The sequence below is a fragment of the Trichoderma asperellum genome, chromosome 1 (assembly GCF_020647865.1).
Source record: "Trichoderma asperellum chromosome 1, complete sequence".
NCBI classification, from domain to species: Eukaryota; Fungi; Ascomycota; class Sordariomycetes; order Hypocreales; family Hypocreaceae; genus Trichoderma; species Trichoderma asperellum.
Genome location: NC_089415.1, coordinates 3,787,562 through 3,806,954, shown reverse-complemented (window position 1 = coordinate 3,806,954; position 19,393 = coordinate 3,787,562). Strand labels below are relative to the sequence as shown.

At 50.3% G+C, this 19,393-nt stretch overlaps 3 protein-coding genes and 1 non-coding gene across 4 annotated transcripts; 1 reads left to right on the top strand and 3 right to left on the bottom strand.

The window, feature by feature from the left end:
* Nucleotides 1-775: 775 nt before the first annotated feature.
* TrAFT101_001193 lies at nucleotides 776-847 on the top strand. Its single transcript has one exon. It is a non-coding gene; the product is annotated as a tRNA-Arg (tRNA).
* A 198-nt stretch (nucleotides 848-1,045) lies between these two features.
* TrAFT101_001192 (uncharacterized protein) lies at nucleotides 1,046-1,732 on the bottom strand (the record flags this gene model as incomplete). Its single annotated transcript, XM_024899135.2, has 2 exons — nucleotides 1,046-1,337; nucleotides 1,428-1,732. The coding sequence occupies 2 exons, from the start codon at nucleotides 1,730-1,732 to the stop codon at nucleotides 1,046-1,048; spliced, it is 597 nt and encodes a 198-aa protein (XP_024765435.2).
* A 421-nt stretch (nucleotides 1,733-2,153) lies between these two features.
* TrAFT101_001191 (uncharacterized protein) lies at nucleotides 2,154-4,377 on the bottom strand. Its single transcript, XM_024905990.2, has 5 exons — nucleotides 4,230-4,377; nucleotides 3,623-4,127; nucleotides 3,323-3,539; nucleotides 2,858-3,260; nucleotides 2,154-2,775 (listed from the first exon to the last, which is right to left on the bottom strand). Exons 2-5 carry the CDS (start codon nucleotides 3,639-3,641, stop codon nucleotides 2,542-2,544), a joined length of 873 nt encoding a protein of 290 aa, XP_024765434.1. The 5' UTR covers nucleotides 3,642-4,127; nucleotides 4,230-4,377; the 3' UTR covers nucleotides 2,154-2,541.
* A 647-nt stretch (nucleotides 4,378-5,024) lies between these two features.
* DHC1 (Dynein heavy chain cytoplasmic) lies at nucleotides 5,025-19,291 on the bottom strand. The gene is made up of 3 exons (XM_066126261.1): nucleotides 18,234-19,291; nucleotides 5,834-18,141; nucleotides 5,025-5,764 (listed from the first exon to the last, which is right to left on the bottom strand). The coding sequence occupies exons 1-3, from the start codon at nucleotides 18,616-18,618 to the stop codon at nucleotides 5,327-5,329; spliced, it is 13,131 nt and encodes a 4,376-aa protein (XP_065982362.1). The 5' UTR covers nucleotides 18,619-19,291; the 3' UTR covers nucleotides 5,025-5,326.
* Nucleotides 19,292-19,393: the final 102 nt, after the last annotated feature.

The following is a 19,393-nucleotide window of genomic DNA, read 5'->3' as shown; positions in this document are numbered from 1 at the left end:
GTTGCTTCTGGATGGCCCTCCTATATAGAGGCCGAAACTCACAATCCAATGAACTAGCAGCTTAATCACCAGGTGAGTCATCAATCTGATCACGAGCGCGAGCCAGTTGCCCAACTAAGTAACTGATCTCGCAAACCACTGCGCGCAATATATGCTTTAATGCGTCGGGAATGACACCCGCTGATCAAGTAGCCTGTATGCTTTATTAGCCTAGCTGCTTCGTAGGAGAGACAGCGCTGCCATGCCAGGATCTAAGCCTCGTTCTGCTCCCCGCAGTGGATCAATGGGTATGGATTCCGGCTTGGCCATACTTGTATAAGCAGTGTGTTGGAAATTTGTATACTTTGAACCTGCTGAGCAAGCAGCAAGCCATTGAAAGATATGAAGGTATCAACGCAGGGCATGGCACACCCACATACACATATGGATTAACGCGAATAGAAGATTGACATGCCTAAATAATTTTGAGAGACAAAAGAAAACGGGTTGGTGTCTCACTGCCACTGCATCCTTGAGGCAGGAGCCAAGGATAAACTGCCACAGCATGCCGCCTTCCATTGGCCAACTATTCTTCAGCTTGTCTTTTTACAGGCACTAATTCATACAAGAAACATCACCTTAAGAGCTGTTCTCTATTATCATTTTCCTTCCAAAAGTAGAGCCCTTCTAAACAATGAGAAGTAATGACGATGACAGGTACAAAATATATAAGTCAATATAAATTCGCGCACTCCATTAGACGCGATTGGTCCAAGCAACCGACCGACAGCAAGCAGGCGTGCTGGCGCAATGGTAGCGCGCAGACCTCCTAAGTCTGAGGCTCAGGGTTCGAGTCCCTGGTACGTCGAGCGAATGAATTGCTCTAATTACTTTTTTTTTTTTTTTTACATCTTGAATTCAGAAAACATCGCTTAATCTTCATTTTTGCTTTGCGCAGTTTTCAAACATCATTATAAATGGAAAATGAGAGAACTCAAGATTTTTTCTTTTTTGCTTGCTTCTAGTGACGATACACCGTTTGGCTACAGCTAAACAAACCCTCACCTCAGCAAATCTCGCCCGTGTTCCACCGCCGCACTATATCGTCCTCATCACCCTCCTCCACCTTCACGCTCGGATCATACGCCATACAAACCGCCGTCGCATAATCCCCATCATGGCTAATCGATATCATGGCACTCACATCCGCGTCCGCCTCGCTCTCGCCCTTGATCCGCGCTACGGGCGGTCCACTCCCTAGACGCTCCTCCTTTCTGCCGCGGCGCTCAATCACAACGTCATGGAAAGTGAGCCGACGATGCGAATGGGCTTTGATGGCCGCTTCTTTAGCAGCAAATCTAATCCATGCGGCCCTCCGTGTTAGAAATTTCCTCTTTGGTGCGTTGTGTATGCTTGATTGTCCAATCACAAAGCTTTTGCTTGCTTACCTGCCTGCAACAAATGCAGCAGCTGTCCATACATCTGGATCCTGACGAGCCATCTCCTCGCTAATCGAGGCCCCGTCCTTGGTCTTTTCAAAAGGGTAAAGCTCATTGGTCTGAAAAGGCTTAACAATAAGACGGTCTTCAAGACATCGCAGCCTCGGGTCTTTCCTCTCCTGCTCCTCTGGCGATAGGATTCGGTTCACAAAGCGCGTGGCCCGAGGGCTCTTTAGGATGCCATAGATGCGAGATATCTGGCAGATATCCGTCCCAATGTTTAGCGGGAAAGGAAACGGCCGGAGAGGCTTCATCTGCTGCAACGCCGCATGGACAAGATGATACGAAAACGAAGTTGGAACCAGTGCTGCATTACGAGCAACGAGCGCAAAGCTATCAGATAATGCTGTGCATGCAATATTAACCAAGCATCCCGGCGTTCTATTACAACCACGCCGTGGGGTAGACCGATCTGGTTGCTTAGTCTTATCGATACGGGTGGCCAAAGCGGTGCACTGTTGACGTCACGTCATCGAGCCGTCAAGCCAAGCTCATGCTCATCCGCAGGGAGCTTTCCGAGCGGCGAATCACCTGTTTCACGGAAGAAATGGTCCTTGATGCGCGCAATCGGAGACTTGGAAATCTAGAAGCTCTGCATGCGTCGAAAACACGAGATTCGTACGAATTGTGCATGAAAGAAAAGAAAAGAAAAAAGAGAGAGAGAGAGAGAGAAAACCCAAGATTGTTGAATCTACTGTTATCGGGACCAAGATATGCTCAAGTGCCTGTATGCAAAACTTGAAAGCGAGCCAATGAATTACTACCAATCTCTCAATTCCAACATCAACATCCATATCAACTTGACCCAAAAAACTCCCATACAAAGAATTCGATACACAGAATCCGCAGTGTTACTCTCCCCTACGTCATACATTCATGATAAGCATCAGGGATGTTTTTACCAACCAACCCGCAAACAGGCTTTTCGGGTGATTGTCTGTTGTGAAATGTGAAACATGTGCGGCCTAGAGCCCGTTCTCCCCTCACCGCTTCGAACCAATGCCAACGCGCCACTGGCCGTGATGGTAGCGATAGAACCTTAACGGTTCCTTTTGTCTCTCCTTTAGGCGGCAGACTCGTTGAGGAGCGGTGCACGTTCCTGGTCTGCGGATGTGACACGCCTCCATCTGGCGTCTCTGCCTGCCGCGCGCGGGGCGGCAATGGCGATTGTCAGGACAAAGAGAACAGCCATGATGACAAAGGCGAAGATCCACTGGAATGCAATGACCTGCCGCTTGAACTGGGCGACGCCAATTGCCGCAGAGAGGACACTGAGAGCAAAGCCCATGGTGTAGTCCTTGATTGTGGAAAAAGACAATGATTAGTTGCCCGTTTAGGAAATCGACAGAATAAGAAGAAGAAAAGCACATTTGACTTACATTATAGGTGACAATGAAAAACAATCCATAGACCAAGATGGACCAGATGAAGATGTTGCCAAAGATTCTCGCCACCAGCGTGTGCGGGTGCGGCACCATGATGGCTCCATTCCAATAAATGGCCACAAAGGTCCATGCCAACGGGCCCGAAGCAACGGGCACATGGATGAAGCGCGGCGTGGTGTTGTGGCGGAAGTACAGCGAGCTGAGGTTGGCAAAGTTGAGAATGAGAATGACCTCGGCAACGGCAAAGTGCGAGTTGACAAACAGCAGCACGAAGATGACGTGCAGGATGTTGTTGAAGATGAAGTGGCTGCCGACGCTGGCTGCGGCGTGGACGACGTCGGCGCTGCTGGAGAAGAGCGAGGTGGCGTATCCGAACTGGAGAATGAAGAGCACAACCCTGTTTCTTTTGCGTCAGGGGTCTTTGTTATCTCATATTTATATTGAGGCGAGCACACTTACCAGTAGATCTCAGCCAGGACGTGGTTCATGGTAAAGGCAGTGCGGTGCAGGTCGTTCAGGTCCCAGATGACCCGGTGGAAGCCGACCTTGTTGTTATGCCATCCGCTGGAGTAGTATACGCTGACAATGACCGACGCCAACCAGGTCAGCAAGGCGAAGATTTTGTATGCGAGCACGGAGCCATGGCTGTGCGTCTCCCTCCTCGAGAAGGGGTTCCCTGACGACGAAGTAAAAAGGCAATGGTGAGCAATCTGTGTTAAGTTCAAGACGATGATGGGGGATGAATGGCAGCAATCTTACAAGCATCCCACCCAGACATGATGTTTGCTTCTTCTTATTTCTTCTCTTCTCCGTTTCCTATATCGAGAACACGATGACGCGGCGAGTGGGAAGGGCACTGTAGCCTCGATCACAATTACTGTCGACAACTGCTCTGGAATACAATCCACGCCGTGGGAGATGAATTCCTAAATCGTCCAGACGAAAGATATGTATAAGAAAGATAAAAGATAAAGATAAAAGCAAAAAGGGCCTAAATAAAAAAAAAAGAAAGTTCAGAAACAAGGGCAAATTCGCCAGCAAGCCAGTATATATAGCAAACCACCCGTATTCTCAGCGCTCACAACCAACCCGTTCTACTTCAATCACCAAGCCATCGTCTTCGTCACCACCCATTGCGGGGAAACAGGCAACCTACACCTCAGCAATCCTCCCAACCCGCCACCGCCCAGCCAAAAAAAAGCCCAGCAGCAGCAACAAACGTGCGATTCTGGTCCATGACGCGCAGCCCCCGTCACCGTTTCTGCTGCGTAGCCAAGGTTAGCCCGGTTGGACAAGGGGGATAGGAATGTCTTTGATTGGGTGGAGGGGCGTGTAAGCCATAGATTCATGAACTAAACTTGCGCACCCTCAGCACACAGCACAGCAAGCACTGTAGCACAAACACTGCCTTTACCCCCTTGCTTGTGTAGCAACTCTACTCTCTCTCTCTCTTAGTACGCGGGAACGATGCCCGTTGCAGAGCTGCATTGCGCGTCGGACCATGTTCCGCCAGAGCTGGCCTGACGCAGCTTTCGCCCAACAGGTGCAAGTTCCACCAGTTGGTGTGCAGCGCTTGTTTTCCAGGTGGGGGTGGGGAATGGGAGCAGCTGACCTCATCGAACCACGGGCGAGGTAAGCTGAAACAATTTGAAGAAAAAAAAGCCCATTATGAAGAGAAGCATCCATTCTTTTAGATTGGTGTAGCAGTATCAATTCTGGCCATGGCAACTGTGGCTGGTCTATATCCAATGTGTCGCGGTGGTGTGATGCTGAAAATCATTCAAGTATCATGACTCTCTAGATGATTTATACAACCAGCAGCAGCACCAGCACTCCTATTCCTTGCCCAGTAGATCAAAGTAAATCCCAGCAAATAATAATGCAAATCCAATAGCTTAGGTAGTTTAGCTACATCAATCGCCGACTTTCCCCGCATCAACACTCCCAAGCATCCAATAAAGGCATCACCGAATACGCGCCAATCTCATGCATGTCTCTCCTCGGCCTTTACTAAAGCAAAGACTTGCATCTATATACCTTCACCTGATCTCTCTCGCTTCGGCCGAGTAATCTTAGTCTTCTAATAACCACGTCCAAGCGTAAATCACTAATAAGCCAAGCGCCATTCGCGCTTGTGAAATGAATACGTAAAAGCAGAAAATGTAAATCAAGCCAACTTGAATTCAATCATCAAAAAACACATACATATGCATACCTCTAAAAATACCAAAGTTTCATCTCAGTTCAGGGTATCCGCATAATCAATCGCATCTAACTAAGCAATATATCCCTTTCTTTTTTCTTTTTGCAACAAAAACAATACCGCCGTCTAGCCATCCATCGACTAAAGCAAAAAACTATCAAGAAAGCTAGGAAACAAGGTGGTCATAACGTAAAAAAACAGTCATGGCCCGTAAAACCTTAAAAGCCCCCAAATTCATTCATCATCATCATCTATCCATTTCATGAATCCGTCACAAGTCTCTCATTCTCATCCAACAGCCCCGTCACCTTGCGCAGATTCTCAACCAAGCTTCTACCCAGTCCAACCAGGAGCAGCTTCTCTGCATTCGCCGGCAAGCCAAGGTAAGTAGGTGGTTCACGCTCGGGAAGTTTATGTATCCATGCATTAAAGTCTTGCAGACCAGTGCCAGACGGGACGAGGAGTTCATCAGGTCCCTCAACCAGTTTGTGGTCAGTATCGTAGGCAGCCGGTGTGAGGACCGACGTAACCAGTTGTCCGAGCAATTTGAAATCGCCCTCGTCATCAATCTTGCCACCATATGTCTCCGTCACTAGATAGCGTAGCATTTCCCATGGAATGTTCTGCGGCGCAATGTTGGTTCGATTGCCAGCAACGCTCTCAATCCAAACATCAACAATGAACGCACAGCATTCATACTATCATCACCAGTCAGCAAAAAACGATTAAAAAAGAGGGGAATAAAAAAAAGAAAGAGGAATGCTTACATCACTATCATTAAACTCCCAGAATCCCTTCCAACCAAGACTTGGTGCATATCGCAATCTCTCCTGCACAACTGCATGGAGGAAAGAAACCAACAAGTACAGCCTCGTCCTCTCCACGGGGCTCTTAACCGCGCGCGTCGACAGCGAGGACATCGAATCCTTCATATTCGCTCGTACACCCGCCGGCTGTTCATACATGAGCACGCGCGAGGCACGGAGCAAGTTGACAGGAATCTTGGGACTCGACTCCATCGAAAGGAATAGGCGGAAGTCGCTGTGCGGATTGAGTGACTCCATGCGCTTCTCGAGGCTCTGTAGCCAAGTTGGCGCCAGGTGCACGTTCTTGATGAGAACCCACGACCCCGTCTCTGCTGCGCTGCTGACGGCCTTGTCGGCGCTGGCCAGACCTTCATTGGAACCCATCGCAATGTTCGTGCAACGAACTCCTGATCTCTGCACAAGATTGTCTACCTTGTAACTGGCATCGAAACCAGGGCTGGATACCAGGGCAATAGGGAGGCTGGCAGAAACTTGACTGACAGTCTCCTTCAAATCTTCCACAATATCAAAGGTATCAGAGCCAAATACGAGCGTAGCGAAGCGCTCGGCTGCGGGAACAAAGCGATCCATACGGAAAAGCTTAACAAGCAAGAGAGAGTACAGAGCCCGGTCCATTCCCGTAGTACCTTCCTCCCAAACCATGGGCACCACACTCTCGGCCACCTCTTCAGTAAGGAACCCTTCCCAATCGCTGCTTGGGACAGCATCGAGCTTCTCCTTCAGCACGCTAAGCTTCCTGGCAGCCTGGAAAGCAACCTCCTTCTCCTCTGGGTGAGAAGAAAGATCAGTACCAGCGATTCGGTCATCGAGAATCACATCAATCATAGACTTGTCCATCTTGTAGGGTGATGCTTGCGCAAGAAGCATAGCCAGGGTGATGCGGTCCTTTTGAAGCAAGCCAAGTGCCGTTCTCTTGAATGTATTAACAAACAGATCCTTGACAATGATATCCCGGCGAACGTTGTGATTGGTCTCCTTGGCCAGATTCTTGTTCCCTCGCAGCACCGATTGGAAAATGTCCAAAAAGTACTGCAGTGAAAACTGGTAAAAGTGGTTGATGTAGTGCAACTGCTCCAAGACGGAAAACACAGCACTGCAAGACTTGGCAATGACGCTGTACTGCTGCGTAATCTCTTCCACTTCGGCCATGACTCCCTCCGTGTTGCGCATCTTGTCCGAGATTTCTGCCGCCTCCGTCTTCAGCGTCTCCAGAGTCTCAATTACCTTGTCGTCGTCTAGAATATTACCACGAGATTCATTGAGAGCCTGCAGCAGCTGCTTCTCCAGTTGTCGAAGATGGACCTTGAACTCGCCTTGTAGCTTAATGAGATTAGAACGCCGCTCGTCGACATCAGGACGCTCCGACTTGAGCACATCGTTAAGTGACTGAGTCTGGAGACTGCTCTGCGTAACAGTAAAGTTGACAAACGTAGTACGACTGCAAATATCTGGCGCGAAAGTAGCCGATGGATCTCTGGTAGAGAGATATAGCTTGAACGATGGCGAAAAGTCAATGTCTTGCTTGCCAAGCTGAATGAGAACACGGCCACCAGTTCGCTGGTATTCCTTGTTCAAGACGTGGTTGAGAATAGGATCCAGATGCTCAGCGTCCTGGATAAGAATCGGGTTACCGAATCGCAGCGAACTCTCAAGCTGTTTGGTAAAAGTATCGTCCAAAAAGCTAGTGACTGTCAAGCGACGGTCCTTGCACTCCTTCTGCAAGAACTCGGTGACTCTTCCAGACGGATCAATGATAAGTGGGTATCGGTTGAAGCGCTTAAGAATGATGGCATTCTCCGTGCACAAGTCATCAACTGGCAGCGTGTTCTCTTGCCATCCGAGTCGCTCATCAGCGCTAGACAGGTACTCTGTCACCGGATTGGGTGACTTGAACTGGATACCAGACAAGTCCAGTTGATGATACCAATCATCAATCATGTTCTTTCGGAACGTCTGATCATACAGACCGCTGTAAGCCAAGAATGCCGAAGCGACGAGAACATCTCCCACAAGCGTGCTGATCTGTGTCTCAAACGACTTGCTTCCTTCCTCCCAACGACCTCTCTCAGAAGACAAGCTGTCAAGAAGCCTGACACTTCGATCGACCTTGAACTGCACCTTTGACATCTCCGCCTTAATGGCCTGGGTTTCGCTGATGAGAGTAGCATACTCAGTCTTGTAAGTATTGATGCTAGCCTCAAGCTCCGCAATGTTCTTCTCCACGGCCATGGCGTTGGCCTTGGTCTCGAGTGCCTGCTCTTCCAACTGCGCAACTTCCTCTCTGAGCGGTCCAACGCGGTCCAAAATTTCCGAATAGCTGACCTGGGCAATAACCCACTGGACAAGGGGACCACAAGCTCTGGAAGCGTGGTTCACCTTTTCGAAAGTAAACTCCGGGTTCGACAGGAAATCGTTGCGCATCCTGTTTCTCAGTCCCTTGGTCATCATCTTTCCATTGTCAAACATGATGATGCTGGCAATAAAGTCTTCCTTTCGAACCACCGCTTGCACTGCCTTCCAGTCATTGATCTTGTGTCCAAGCAAGGCGCAAACAGCATCCAGTGCAAGCCTGACGCTCTGAGGAGGGTTGGACATGCCTCGCACTTCGACCAGATGCTGTCGCTTGATGCTGCTGACACTTGCCTTGGCTTCTTCAACTGCTGGTTCTGCCTTTGCCAAATCCTCCAACACAACCTTTTTCCGCATTGCCACCTCTGCCTCTTGTTTCTCCAATGCCGTCTGGATCTCCAAAGAAGTAGTCTTCCTCTGCTCTGCCTCTCGCTGGTCTGCAACCATTCGCTGCAGCTTCTCGTTTGCCTCGGCATCCTTCTGTTCAAGCTGCGCCTTCTTCTCTGCAAGACTGGTACGCAAATCGCGAACCTTGTCTACAGTATCTCTCAATTTCTCAAGACCGACATTCAAATGCCTCTGCTGCTCCTCTAGATCTTCTCGTTTTTCGTTATACAATTTGACGTACTGTGTAACGAAGTCCAAGTAGTGGCGCGGAGTCAAAAATGTGAGCTTGCCTTGCTGTTTCAGCAGCTTCTGGTTGTACCGGTGCAGAGAATGGTGGATATACACCATCGAGTTCACAACCGTCTCACGATGCGATGGCGGGAGCTGCAAGCCGCGGTAAGCCACCGGGATTGTATCAGGGGCGTTGAAATTGCTCTTATCCAGATCGATAGAGTGCGTGAGTTCATGGCCAACCTGGAACAACGCCTGGTCCGACCAATCTCCAAACCAGTTCAGCACACATCTGTTGAACAAGGCCGGACTGGTGGCGGCCTTTCCTCCAAGACCCCCTTCGGGCGGGTTCATGGTAAAGACGACGTGCAGGTTATTGACAATCTGCTGAGTAAACCACTTGTACAGCTCTTCTGGTGAGTCCAGGTGCAAGTTCTGTCGCTGAGCACCCTCCTTGCAAGCCGTCATCAGGGCAACATAGTCATCTCCCTCAAAGAGACCGGGCACCTCAGCGTTGGCAAGCAAGGTATTCATACGTTCCAAGAATCCAGAGTCCAGGACATTGGCCTCGTCCATGATGAAACAAATCTTCTCGCCCTTGCAGCCACATCGCCGTAGCACATCACGCAAGTCCTCGTCAAAGTCTTCTCCAGAGTATTTGCCGTGCACCTTGATTTGGAACACCTTGAGACCGTTCATCCAGGCCACAAATCGCGACAGTGTAGTCTTTCCAGAGCCGCTGACACCAATGAGAATCAAGTGACCCTGTGGCTGTCGGAAGACACGATCAATACGCAAAACATGCTCCAACACATCGTTGAAGAGAATAAGCGGAACATCAACTTCTTCTTCGCAGAAGGTCTTGAGTCGAGCAGACACAAAGTCTCTCAGCTGCTCTCGATCAACAGGAACATAGTTCTTGGACAGCCAGTTAGAGTACAGGATAGGGCCTCCAAGAGCCTTTTCTTCGTCCATAGTGGGGAAATATTCAAGAGCAATGCGACGAACAGCCTCCTCAGTCCAGTTGCGTTCCTCCTCATTGACAAGACGATCCTGGAAGAGTCGTAGAGCTTCGTGAGCCCAGATTCGAATGAGACCTTCCAGTGATAGCGCTTCGAGGGGTTTAATCGCCTCATACACACCGCGAACCCAACGAGTAAGTTCACGAGGACTATATACGTAATGAGGCTGAATCTTGGGCGTGAACCTCTGCTGAGATTCCAAGTAGAAGCGAACCATAGCATGAGTGACCGACTCGGCGTATCCACGCAATGAGGGAATAATCTTGAGCACAGCTGCATTGAAAGTGCCGTAAATCTGGTTAAGAGAGAGCTCGCCTGGGTAATCCACCATGACAAGGGGTGCATGGCGAAGGAATCTAGCACCCATGGGCGTACGTCCAGCATCGGTAGGCGGGTTACAAGCTCCAACGAACTGGATGCGGTCAAGAGTGACCCATGACTTGTCAGAAGTTCGCCAGAAGCCGTTGTGCTCAACAAGTTGACGCAAGAATGAGATGGCTCGTTGAGTTCCATACTTGTCGGGAGCTGGAAGGTTGATTTCATCGCAGAAGATTACCAACCAGCGACCAATCTGAGTAGGAGACAGCATAACACCGTTGAGTGTCTTCTTGTACTCGCAGTATTGTTCAAACGTCTTGATCAACAGATCGGGTGTCGTAGCACTGGAAAAGTTGAGACCAACAACCTCCATGTTTGGCAGCTTGCGAAGAGCACTGAAAAGCGTCATTGTTTTACCTGAACCGGGAGGACCGCAAAGCAGCAACGGCTTATGCTCAGCTAGCCAAGAGTAGAGAACGTCTTCATGACGCACGGTATCCAAAGTTGGGATGACCACATCGGTTTGAATGATGGAGTGTGTGTTGACCTCAATGGTAGGCACCTGGTTTTGCCATGGCGTCCACTCAGCCTGTGGCAATGTGACATCAAAGTCAATAAGCGAGCTGGTTCCGTCCAGAGGCGGCGAGCCAAAGTTGGCAAAGGCACAGATATCATCACCAAATAACTTTCGATCACCGAGCGGGCAGTCTCCCGTAAGCGCCCAAACCAGCGCAAGAAGCAGCTTCTTCGCCATGAAACCCTCGATTTGGTCATACTCGAGAGCAAAGTCGGCGTGCTGTCCGTTGTATTCGAGAATGTCTCGGCAAGCCTTGTTCAATAGCGAGAACAAAGTGTTGAGAACACGCGCGACTGTAAATTCCATGATGTGGTTGTATCGCTGAGCACGCTCAAGAGCCTGATTGACAAAGTCTTCTTCAGTCAGGTAGCCATTGAGCATGTCAGCAACTTGGGCTTGAACAGCCAGTGTCTTGGCCGGGCTTTGGCCTATGGCAACGCTGTCCTCGTCCAGGTCCTCAAAGGGAACGCTGCGGAGAGTTTCGATGTAGTTGGTAACCATCATATTCGGCGAAACGGTATCCTCGCTAAACCATACCATACCACATCGACTAACAGTGGCGAGAGTTGCATACTTCAACGTCTCGACTTCAAACATGATTCGGACATTGGGCGGCAGGTTGAGACGCTCTCCGTTGGGCAAGGTCAGCAGCTTGTTATCGTCAAGCACACTGTTCAAGTTTTCAACCCACTCAGGGTCAACATCACCGTCAAAGACAATCCAGTGCCTCTTGGAGTCTTCACCACGAAGATTGTCCACAATTTTACGGAGAATGCTAGTGAAGAGACCGTCCGTCCACTCTCGTGTAGTGGAATCCAAGTTACCATAAAGGGCCTCCTTGGACATGACCTTGGAGTCAATAACGTGTGAAACACCCTCGACATTCTCAACCTTCTGCAGAGCATCAAGCAGGAGTCTCCAGGCAGCAGACTTTCCGGTACCGGAATTACCAACCATCATCACACCATGGTGAATCTTTTGAATCTGGTACAGCTGAAGAACCTTGGTCATCCACAGATCGGTGACGACCAGATGGCGCTCAGCGGCAAGTGTACGAATAGCCTCTTCAAGAGCAACGAGGCTAGCAGGTACATATTGAACACCAGGGAAGCAATCTTCCTCAATGTTAATCATGATGTCAACATCTGACTTAATCAGCTTCGGCGCAATCGTCTCCCGAATACTCTGTACAAGGATTTCAGGCTCGACAATCTCTTCAACACCAAGATCGCCATTGCTCAAACGAGCACGCTTGAGACCACCAGAGCTAACCAAAACACTCTTCAACGCACGAAGACCGAAATCGTAGTGGGCTTGCTTCGACAGCTCTTTTGAACACTTATCGAAGAAAGGAACCGTTTGCTTCGACAGGCGCTTAGCCTGACCAAAACCTTGCGAGTACAGCATGACTTCAGCAATAAGCTCCTTGTCAGGCTTGGACATGGCAACACTTCGGAAAAGCTTCTTCAAATTGTCTGGCAGGTTGGAACGACCAGCATAGCCGGGGTTCATGGTAATGAAGATACCCGTGTTCTCGTTGACGCGAAGCTGTCGACCAACCAGCTCAATCTGCGACTTGTCGTTCTCAGCTCCTTGCTTCAGACCGAGCTGAATGTTCTGAATCTGCTGCGAAACAGCAGACAAGATCCTCTCTTCGAGACGGTTAAACTCGTCGAAACAGCCCCACGCGCCAACCTGGCAAATACCCAGGAAAATACGGCCCATGGCCTGGAAATCAAAAGTGTCGTCACAGCAGAAAACAAGCGTAAATCTTCCGAGCTGGACACCCAAGGCCTTGACAGACTCTGTCTTTCCTGTACCGGCAGGACCATATGGCGAACCTCCGAGACGCTGGCAGAGGGCTTGAGTGAGCGTAAGGAAACATCGGTCAGTAAGGGGAGTTCGAACGAGACGATCGGGAACACCGAGGTACTCGAAGCCGTAGTTGAGCTTCGCGTTGGCCATCTTAATGTATAAGCGGTTGAGGAAGGGCCCATCAGGGGTATAGACATAACGCATCTGAAGTTGCCAGAGGTAGTGGCTGGGCGAATCAGCCTTCGCATTGACCAGCTTCTCAATCACGTCTCGCTGGTGAACGCATTCTGTAATCAGTTGTTCGCACTTCTTGCGTTGGAGAATCTCGAGATCTCCCAAAACAGTCTCCGCGAGGACACGGAGAACCTGCACCTCCCGTTCGAAGAGGGTTCGCAGTGTTTGACCGCCAGCAGTAAGTGATGCATCAACTGCTGTCGTCCAAACAGCCTGGGTAGCGAGTACAACAATCTGACTGGGGAATGAATCCATAAAAGTAACAAGAGCCTCCCGATCAATGTTGTCAGATTCGAAAATGGGAGTATATTCCTCCACAGCCTTGGCCAGCAGCTCTGCAAGCGTCTGCTTCATTCCACTTTCCAACAAAGCAAGCCAATCGTTGATCCGGGGCGTCTTTTGCAAAGAAATTTCCTTGTTCAGCATAACAGTCTCGTCCTCCTTGGAGGTAAAACCAGAGATGACTCCTTCGTCGTCCATAATGAGGCCTGCCAGCCCAGCAAACATTTTCTTGAAGTGTTTGGCAATACGCAGCGTATCGTTGCTATTACCAATCATCTCCAACAAATCTTCGTCACCAACAAAGTAGAATCTAGGGAAAGAGACACGTTCCTTCTCCAGATATTCACCAAGGGCCTTTTGGATCTTGTTCAACATTTCCGCCAAGCGCTCCAGGGATTTTTGAGCATTGGGGATGTTTAGCACATCGAGGACGTAGGGCGTCTTGTTAGCCTTCTTCATGACGGCCAAAAATTCACTGTTGATGTTCTGGAAACGACCAGATTCGATAGGGAGGAGGTGCTTGATATCAGCATTTCCGGTGAAGACGCCCTCCAAGTAGACCCACTGGCGCTGCACATCAATCCAGACATCAAATAGCACATGAACACGGTTTAGCTTATCTTCCCAAGCCACCGCATCCTCTTCGAATTCCTTGTAGTAAGGTGAGTGCTTCATGGCCTGAAGAGAGTTCAAATTCTCGCTACACTTGGCGAACAGATCGTCCCAACCGCGGATAAGCCTACACTTATTCTGATAGTTGACCATCTCGAGAGCATAGTTTTGCCAAGTTTCACGAACTTGCTTGAGGAACTCTTCAAGAGCCATCTCACCTTGAGCCTGGGCAATGATGTCCTTGACGATGACTTCGGTGGCAGTGAGATTAAGGTCCCAAACATCACCAAGAGTCATGGAGCTGGGTGAGAAACGCTTCTGGGGTTTAATCTGCTTGTAAATCTTATGCCAGTGACGCTCGCGAATGGCATCAGACTTTAAATCAGACAAGATGTTGTTGACTTTGAGGAACCCACGCAAAACTCCCTGGACGTGTTCAAAGGCGGCATACTGCCTCATTCTACTCGGCATATCCTTGGTGCTCTTGATCAAATCGTCCACCTTTTGGCGAATCTTTCTTGGCTGAACAGCAGTCCACAGCATATCTCGAGTCTCGTTGAGACTAGTCCAAATGGTAGAAAGGTTGGACCAGACGGATCGGAAATCGCGAACTTCCTCCAAGGTGACCTCCAAAATGCTGTCATTGTTGCCGGGAATGTCGAGAGCCTCTCTTGCCTTCATGACCTGCTGGAACTCCTCTTGCAAAGCCGTAATGCGAGTTTCGAAAGTTGTCAAAGTTGCAGAGGCCACATCGGGCTGGATTGTTCCCGAAACAGGCTTCTCCTCATTCCACTGAGCCACAATCTCTCCAATGCGCTCGTTGATTAGCTTATCTTGAGCAATGATGTTTGCTCGCATGGCATCAGACTGCTCCTCCATAATCTTGGACTTCTTCTCCAAGATCTCCTTGAGGGCTTCCCATTGGCTCTCAATTTGCTCAATGTGAAGCCAGTCATTGGGGAACGGGTAGCGCTGTCTCACCAAAGTAGACTGTCCCTGGCGGAACATGTCAATCTCTGGCGCCCAGAGCTTGGCATTGCGTCGACAGCTTTGCACTGCGGTAATGAACTGGACGGCTGCCGCAGTAGATGAGGTGTCTGAGCTCTGGCCTTCGAGATTCTTTCGCGCCTTCTCAATATCGGCATTAATGTCACGCATTCGGTTGCCCAGTCGGTTGGCAAACTTCATAAGAATCTCTTGCTGCCACTGGTCGTACTTGGCATTGACCTTGGTCTGAACTTGATCGTAGTCGATAGTGATGTGGCCAAACGAGCGGCTAACTTCCTGCGTATCAAAAGTCGTTCGCACCTTTCGAATATCTTGGAGACACTCAAGCCACCTAGGAAGATGGTCACCAAGCATGTCGTAGACCTGGTCAGACTGAAGATCCCAGAGAGACTGGAACTGGAGCCACTTGTCCACATAGATGCTCACTTCTCTAAGCTTCTTCTCAACAGAGACATAAACGCTGTGAAGCATATCTGCGCAGTGAGAAGGCAGATCGGTAAAGCGGGCTTCTTCTTGGGTCTCAGTACTGAGACTCATCTGGTATCGCGTAGCCTTAATCTTGCGCAGGTTACAAACAATGCCCAGCCAGTCATGGAGGTGAAGGAACCAGCTTGCTCTGGCGTATTCCAACGGGGGATCAAGATAAATGACTTGGTTGCGCATGGTAATCTCCAGGATAAGTCGCTTCATGGTTGGTCCATCTTTTTCATCTTCCTTGGACAGTTTGCGTCTGTCATCTGCCGGGACATCTTCCTCAAAGGCAGCAATCCATGCTTGAACCGCCGTGGAGAGACGCTCAAGCAGGATAGTCTGAACCTTGTGATTTACGCCACGTACCCAAAAGTCAAGGTTAGCATATTGTTCCAAGTTAAGTTGGTCAACAGCAGCTTGGATGGTGTCGAGATGGGCTTGGAAAGCCGCAGCATCGTAAGGGCAAGTGCCGAGGTCTTTCAGGGCTTGCTCAATGGTGGCATATATGGAGCTAAGAGTAGCGGTCTTTGACTGAAGCACCGAAACGGCCGCCGCGAAGCCCCATATGAACATGCCATGCTTGCTCTCGGTGTTTTTGGCCGGGCCAAAGCCAGTACTTCCAGGAAGCAAGGGCCGTATCTGTCTCTGGTCGGCATAAAACAGCTCGTGTGAATTGACAAAGGACTCCCATCTTAGCGGGACACCGTCAGCAATAAGCTTGTAAACCTCGTTCTTGTATCCGTTGAGGAGAATGGCTTCTTCACCCATTTCAGAGACTTGCCGCAGCGTTTGAGATAGGGTTCGGACACCCTCCATCAAGCTAACAGCGTACGGATATACTCTCTTGGCGTCCTTGGATACTGTAGTAACCGCATGGGGAACAAGGTAAGATTGCCAGGTAAGGTTTCGGGTTTCCTTGAACAAAGTAATAATCTGAGGGTCGAAGTTGACGTTCAGTTCGAGAATGCCGCCCGCAGATCTCACTCGGTTGATGGTGAAAAGTTGTCCAGCAATGGAGATTTTACGTCGATTGGCATCAGCCAGCCATGCGTCATATATCCTTCCGGTGTCTAATTTGTTCTTGAACAGCTCGCTCTCTTCCCGAAGCTTGTGGCCTTCAGCATGCAGAGTCCAATCGGGTCCAAGCACAGCCTCAACCTTCTTCATATATCCGTCCAACTGAAGCTCAATCTGGCGAGCCCAGATAATGGCACCAGAGACGGGAGGAAGATCGCGAAGCTGCGCCATAGCATGAGCCTCGGAATGGCCATACTGTTGCTTGAATCTCTCGTGCAAGCCATTGATAGCCTGCTTCACATGGTCCATCAACTGGTTTTGATACTCCTGAATGGCACCACGGATCTTGGGGCGCACAAACAGGGCGTTGAACTTGGAGAAGACTCGGAACATTTCGTTAGCAGTCTTGGCCGTGGCTAGACGGTCTCGTAATCTGGCAATGATGGAGTTTTCAACTCGCGTCGTGCGTTCGTTGTACAGATTCTCGGCTTGAGCCCATCGCTCCTTTCCTTGGTCTGTCACATCCAGGAGATCGACATTCTGCAGAGCCTCCCAAGCTCGCTTGACTTCCTCTACAGCATCCACGTCGCCCATCTCCTCAATAACAGCGCCGGTAGTAGTAGGGGAGGAAGAGGAGACATCCGTAACAACACCTGGGATGATAGCCTTGGGTCCCAGAACATTGACAATGGTCCTCTGCAGCTGTTCGTGGTTGTCTCGGAATGCGCTGACATACTTGATTCGCGACTCAAGCTCGGAGTGGTTTTTTTCCACGTTGATGGGAATTCGCTTCTCGTTTCTGCGAATAATGAGCATACGGGCCAGATGCGTAAACTCCTTGATGTTGTCCTCCCAAGCGGCGAAAATGCTGTCGCACGTCCGCATGACATTCTGAAACTCTGGGTAGCCCAGGTTGACAAGCTCAACGCCGGGAAGCAGCCGAAGGAGCACGTCATTCAAATCCGCCGAAATAGCTTGAGCCAAGCTCAGAGCTCTTCTGATTGGATACGGGCACACTCTTAGCTTCTTCATCAGATGGGCAAAGATCTGAGTGATGGCCTCCTCAACCTTGAGCAGGGACGGGGCAGACAGCAGCTCGTCGAGCGGGAAGTCGCGCATCAGCTGATTGTATTTTTGCGCCTTTTCCTTTGCTTCTTTCAGACCCGTATCGGCTACGAAACTGACGGTGGCCTGGAAACGCTTCGCATGCTTCAAAACGTCGAGAGTCAAGAGGACGCCTTCGCTCCTAAGCTGGTCCTCGATGCCCTCCAACGCAGACTCCATGGACAGCCAAAAGTTGACCTCTTGGCTGGCCGTGCTGAACTCTTGGACGGCATTCGACGAGGTTTCCTTTGTCAGCTTGGTGATACCTTGTATAGACTTGATCCAGGTGTTGACGTTTGCCTGAAGCTTGTTGAGGAAGCTGCTGTCCTGGAGCAGGTTCTTCGGAATAGCCTCCATAGAAGGCTTCGTCTCCGTGACTTCGGCGTCATCGAGGACATTCTGGATAAGCGAGTGGAACGTCAAGGAAATTTCAGGAATGTCGACGTTCTGCTGCAGATGAAGCAGACTGAGCTCCAGGTCGTTCAATCGCTTCTTCGTAACGGGGATACCCGTCTTGGCATCTACATCTCGGCCCCTTGACCCGTTGGCCAGCTGCTGGCTCTTGCTGTTTGCATCGAAGTACGGCACCAAGGCGTGGTGCACTTGAGAATGGAGCACCTCCCACGGGGAGAGAGCAACGCCCTGCTCTCCCGAGGCGGCATTAAGGGAAGCAGGACCAGGTAAATTAGTAATGAATATCTGCGAAGTAAGAGGACGAGAAGAATCGATAGCTTGCGATGCCTTGAGCAAAATCAAAGTAGCGACGGTGGTGGGGGTAGAGGTGATTTCGGTCGAGAGGGTGTAGTCGTAGGTAGTGGGAGCTATCGTTGCCGGTCAGTTTGGCTCAAAACAAGGAGGAGGAGATAAGGAAAAGGGGAGGAGTGTAGGCATGCGGGGGGGAGAGAGAAAATACAGAAATCCTCACCAGCAGCATCAATGCTAGGATGCTCAATCGACTCTCCATTCTCATTGCCATTCTCTAGCGACCCTGACTGCACCACATCTTTCTGGATATACAAAACATTGAGGGTATCGTTGGCGAAGCGCGTGCACCGCGAAATGGTCTCGCCGTACGACGCCTTGTGCAGCAGGTTGCCGGGAAGCTCGAGATCTGCCCGCGATGCGCCGAGGGCAATCTCGCAGATGGCGGCAAGGTGGTCGACCACGCGTTCGGGCTCGATGGTCGGGAAGGGCGTCGGCGTCGGTGTGGGCGACGAGGGGGCCGGCATGGAGGCGCCGTTGCCGTTGGTGGCGCCGCCGAGGCTCGAGCTCGGGACGCTGGCCGAAGACACTTCCATGGCAGGAAACGTCTACGGAAGAGGAAGAAGAAGAAGGGGGGAAAAAAAAGAAGGGAACAAGCAAGCTTCTAGGTCGAGAAGCCGGTCATCTCCAGAGTCGTCAGGTTCGTGATAGGTTTCGAGGTATAGTGGGGCCTCGATTCGTCGGTGGCTAATGGATGTTCGCCAGGGGTCGGAGAGAGGGGCGAGGCACACAGGAAAAAAAAATGAGGGATGATGCTCGACAGTCAGGACAAGGTGAGAGTAGAAGATGCTGTTCTCGTTGTGGTCGGAGCTCTCGCAAAGGTCGTGCAAAACAGGGGATTTTGCAGGAGAGAGATGCACGTTAGTGAGTCCAGTAGCAGCGGTCTGCGGTATGTGTTTGGTGGTGACTTGGAGTTAGCAAGTAGTATAGTACCTAGATTAGGTACACACAAGTACTGTGCGCCACCAAAGACGAATTCTAGGGGCTGTTTCCAGGGTCCCTCGATCTATCTCGGGCAAGCAGGGTGGAAGTTTTGCGCTTTGCGGAGAAGAAGTGTATCAAACAGCCAAACTATTCAACGGAGACATGGCCCAGAAACGAAAATAGGAGGCACACCGCATCAGAGCAGACATCCAAAGTGCTACAGCAGACTATGCGGTACTACGATAATGGAGCATATCCACATGAGGTACATTCTCCCAGATAGCAGCGCGAGCCACGGCCCAAGTACAGAACCTGACAGGAACGAGCTAAAATGGCCCGGGCAGGTTAGTTACGCGACCCCAAGCGGACTGGACCCTGGTCGCGCTC

Coding starts and splice junctions, on each gene's coding strand:
- TrAFT101_001191 (XM_024905990.2), bottom strand. Junction 3,261..3,322: donor GTCCTGGCTGAGATCTACTG/GTAAGTGTGCTC, acceptor CAAAAGAAACAG/GGTTGTGCTCTTCATTCTCC. Junction 2,776..2,857: donor TTTTCATTGTCACCTATAAT/GTAAGTCAAATG, acceptor TCCACAATCAAG/GACTACACCATGGGCTTTGC.
- DHC1 (XM_066126261.1), bottom strand. CDS start 18,618: ATGGAAGTGTCTTCGGCCAGCGTCCCGAGCTCGAGCCTCGGCGGCGCC. Junction 18,142..18,233: donor TGCTGCTGGTGAGGATTTCT/GTATTTTCTCTC, acceptor CGGCAACGATAG/CTCCCACTACCTACGACTAC. Junction 5,765..5,833: donor GGGAGTTTAATGATAGTGAT/GTAAGCATTCCT, acceptor TGGTGATGATAG/TATGAATGCTGTGCGTTCAT.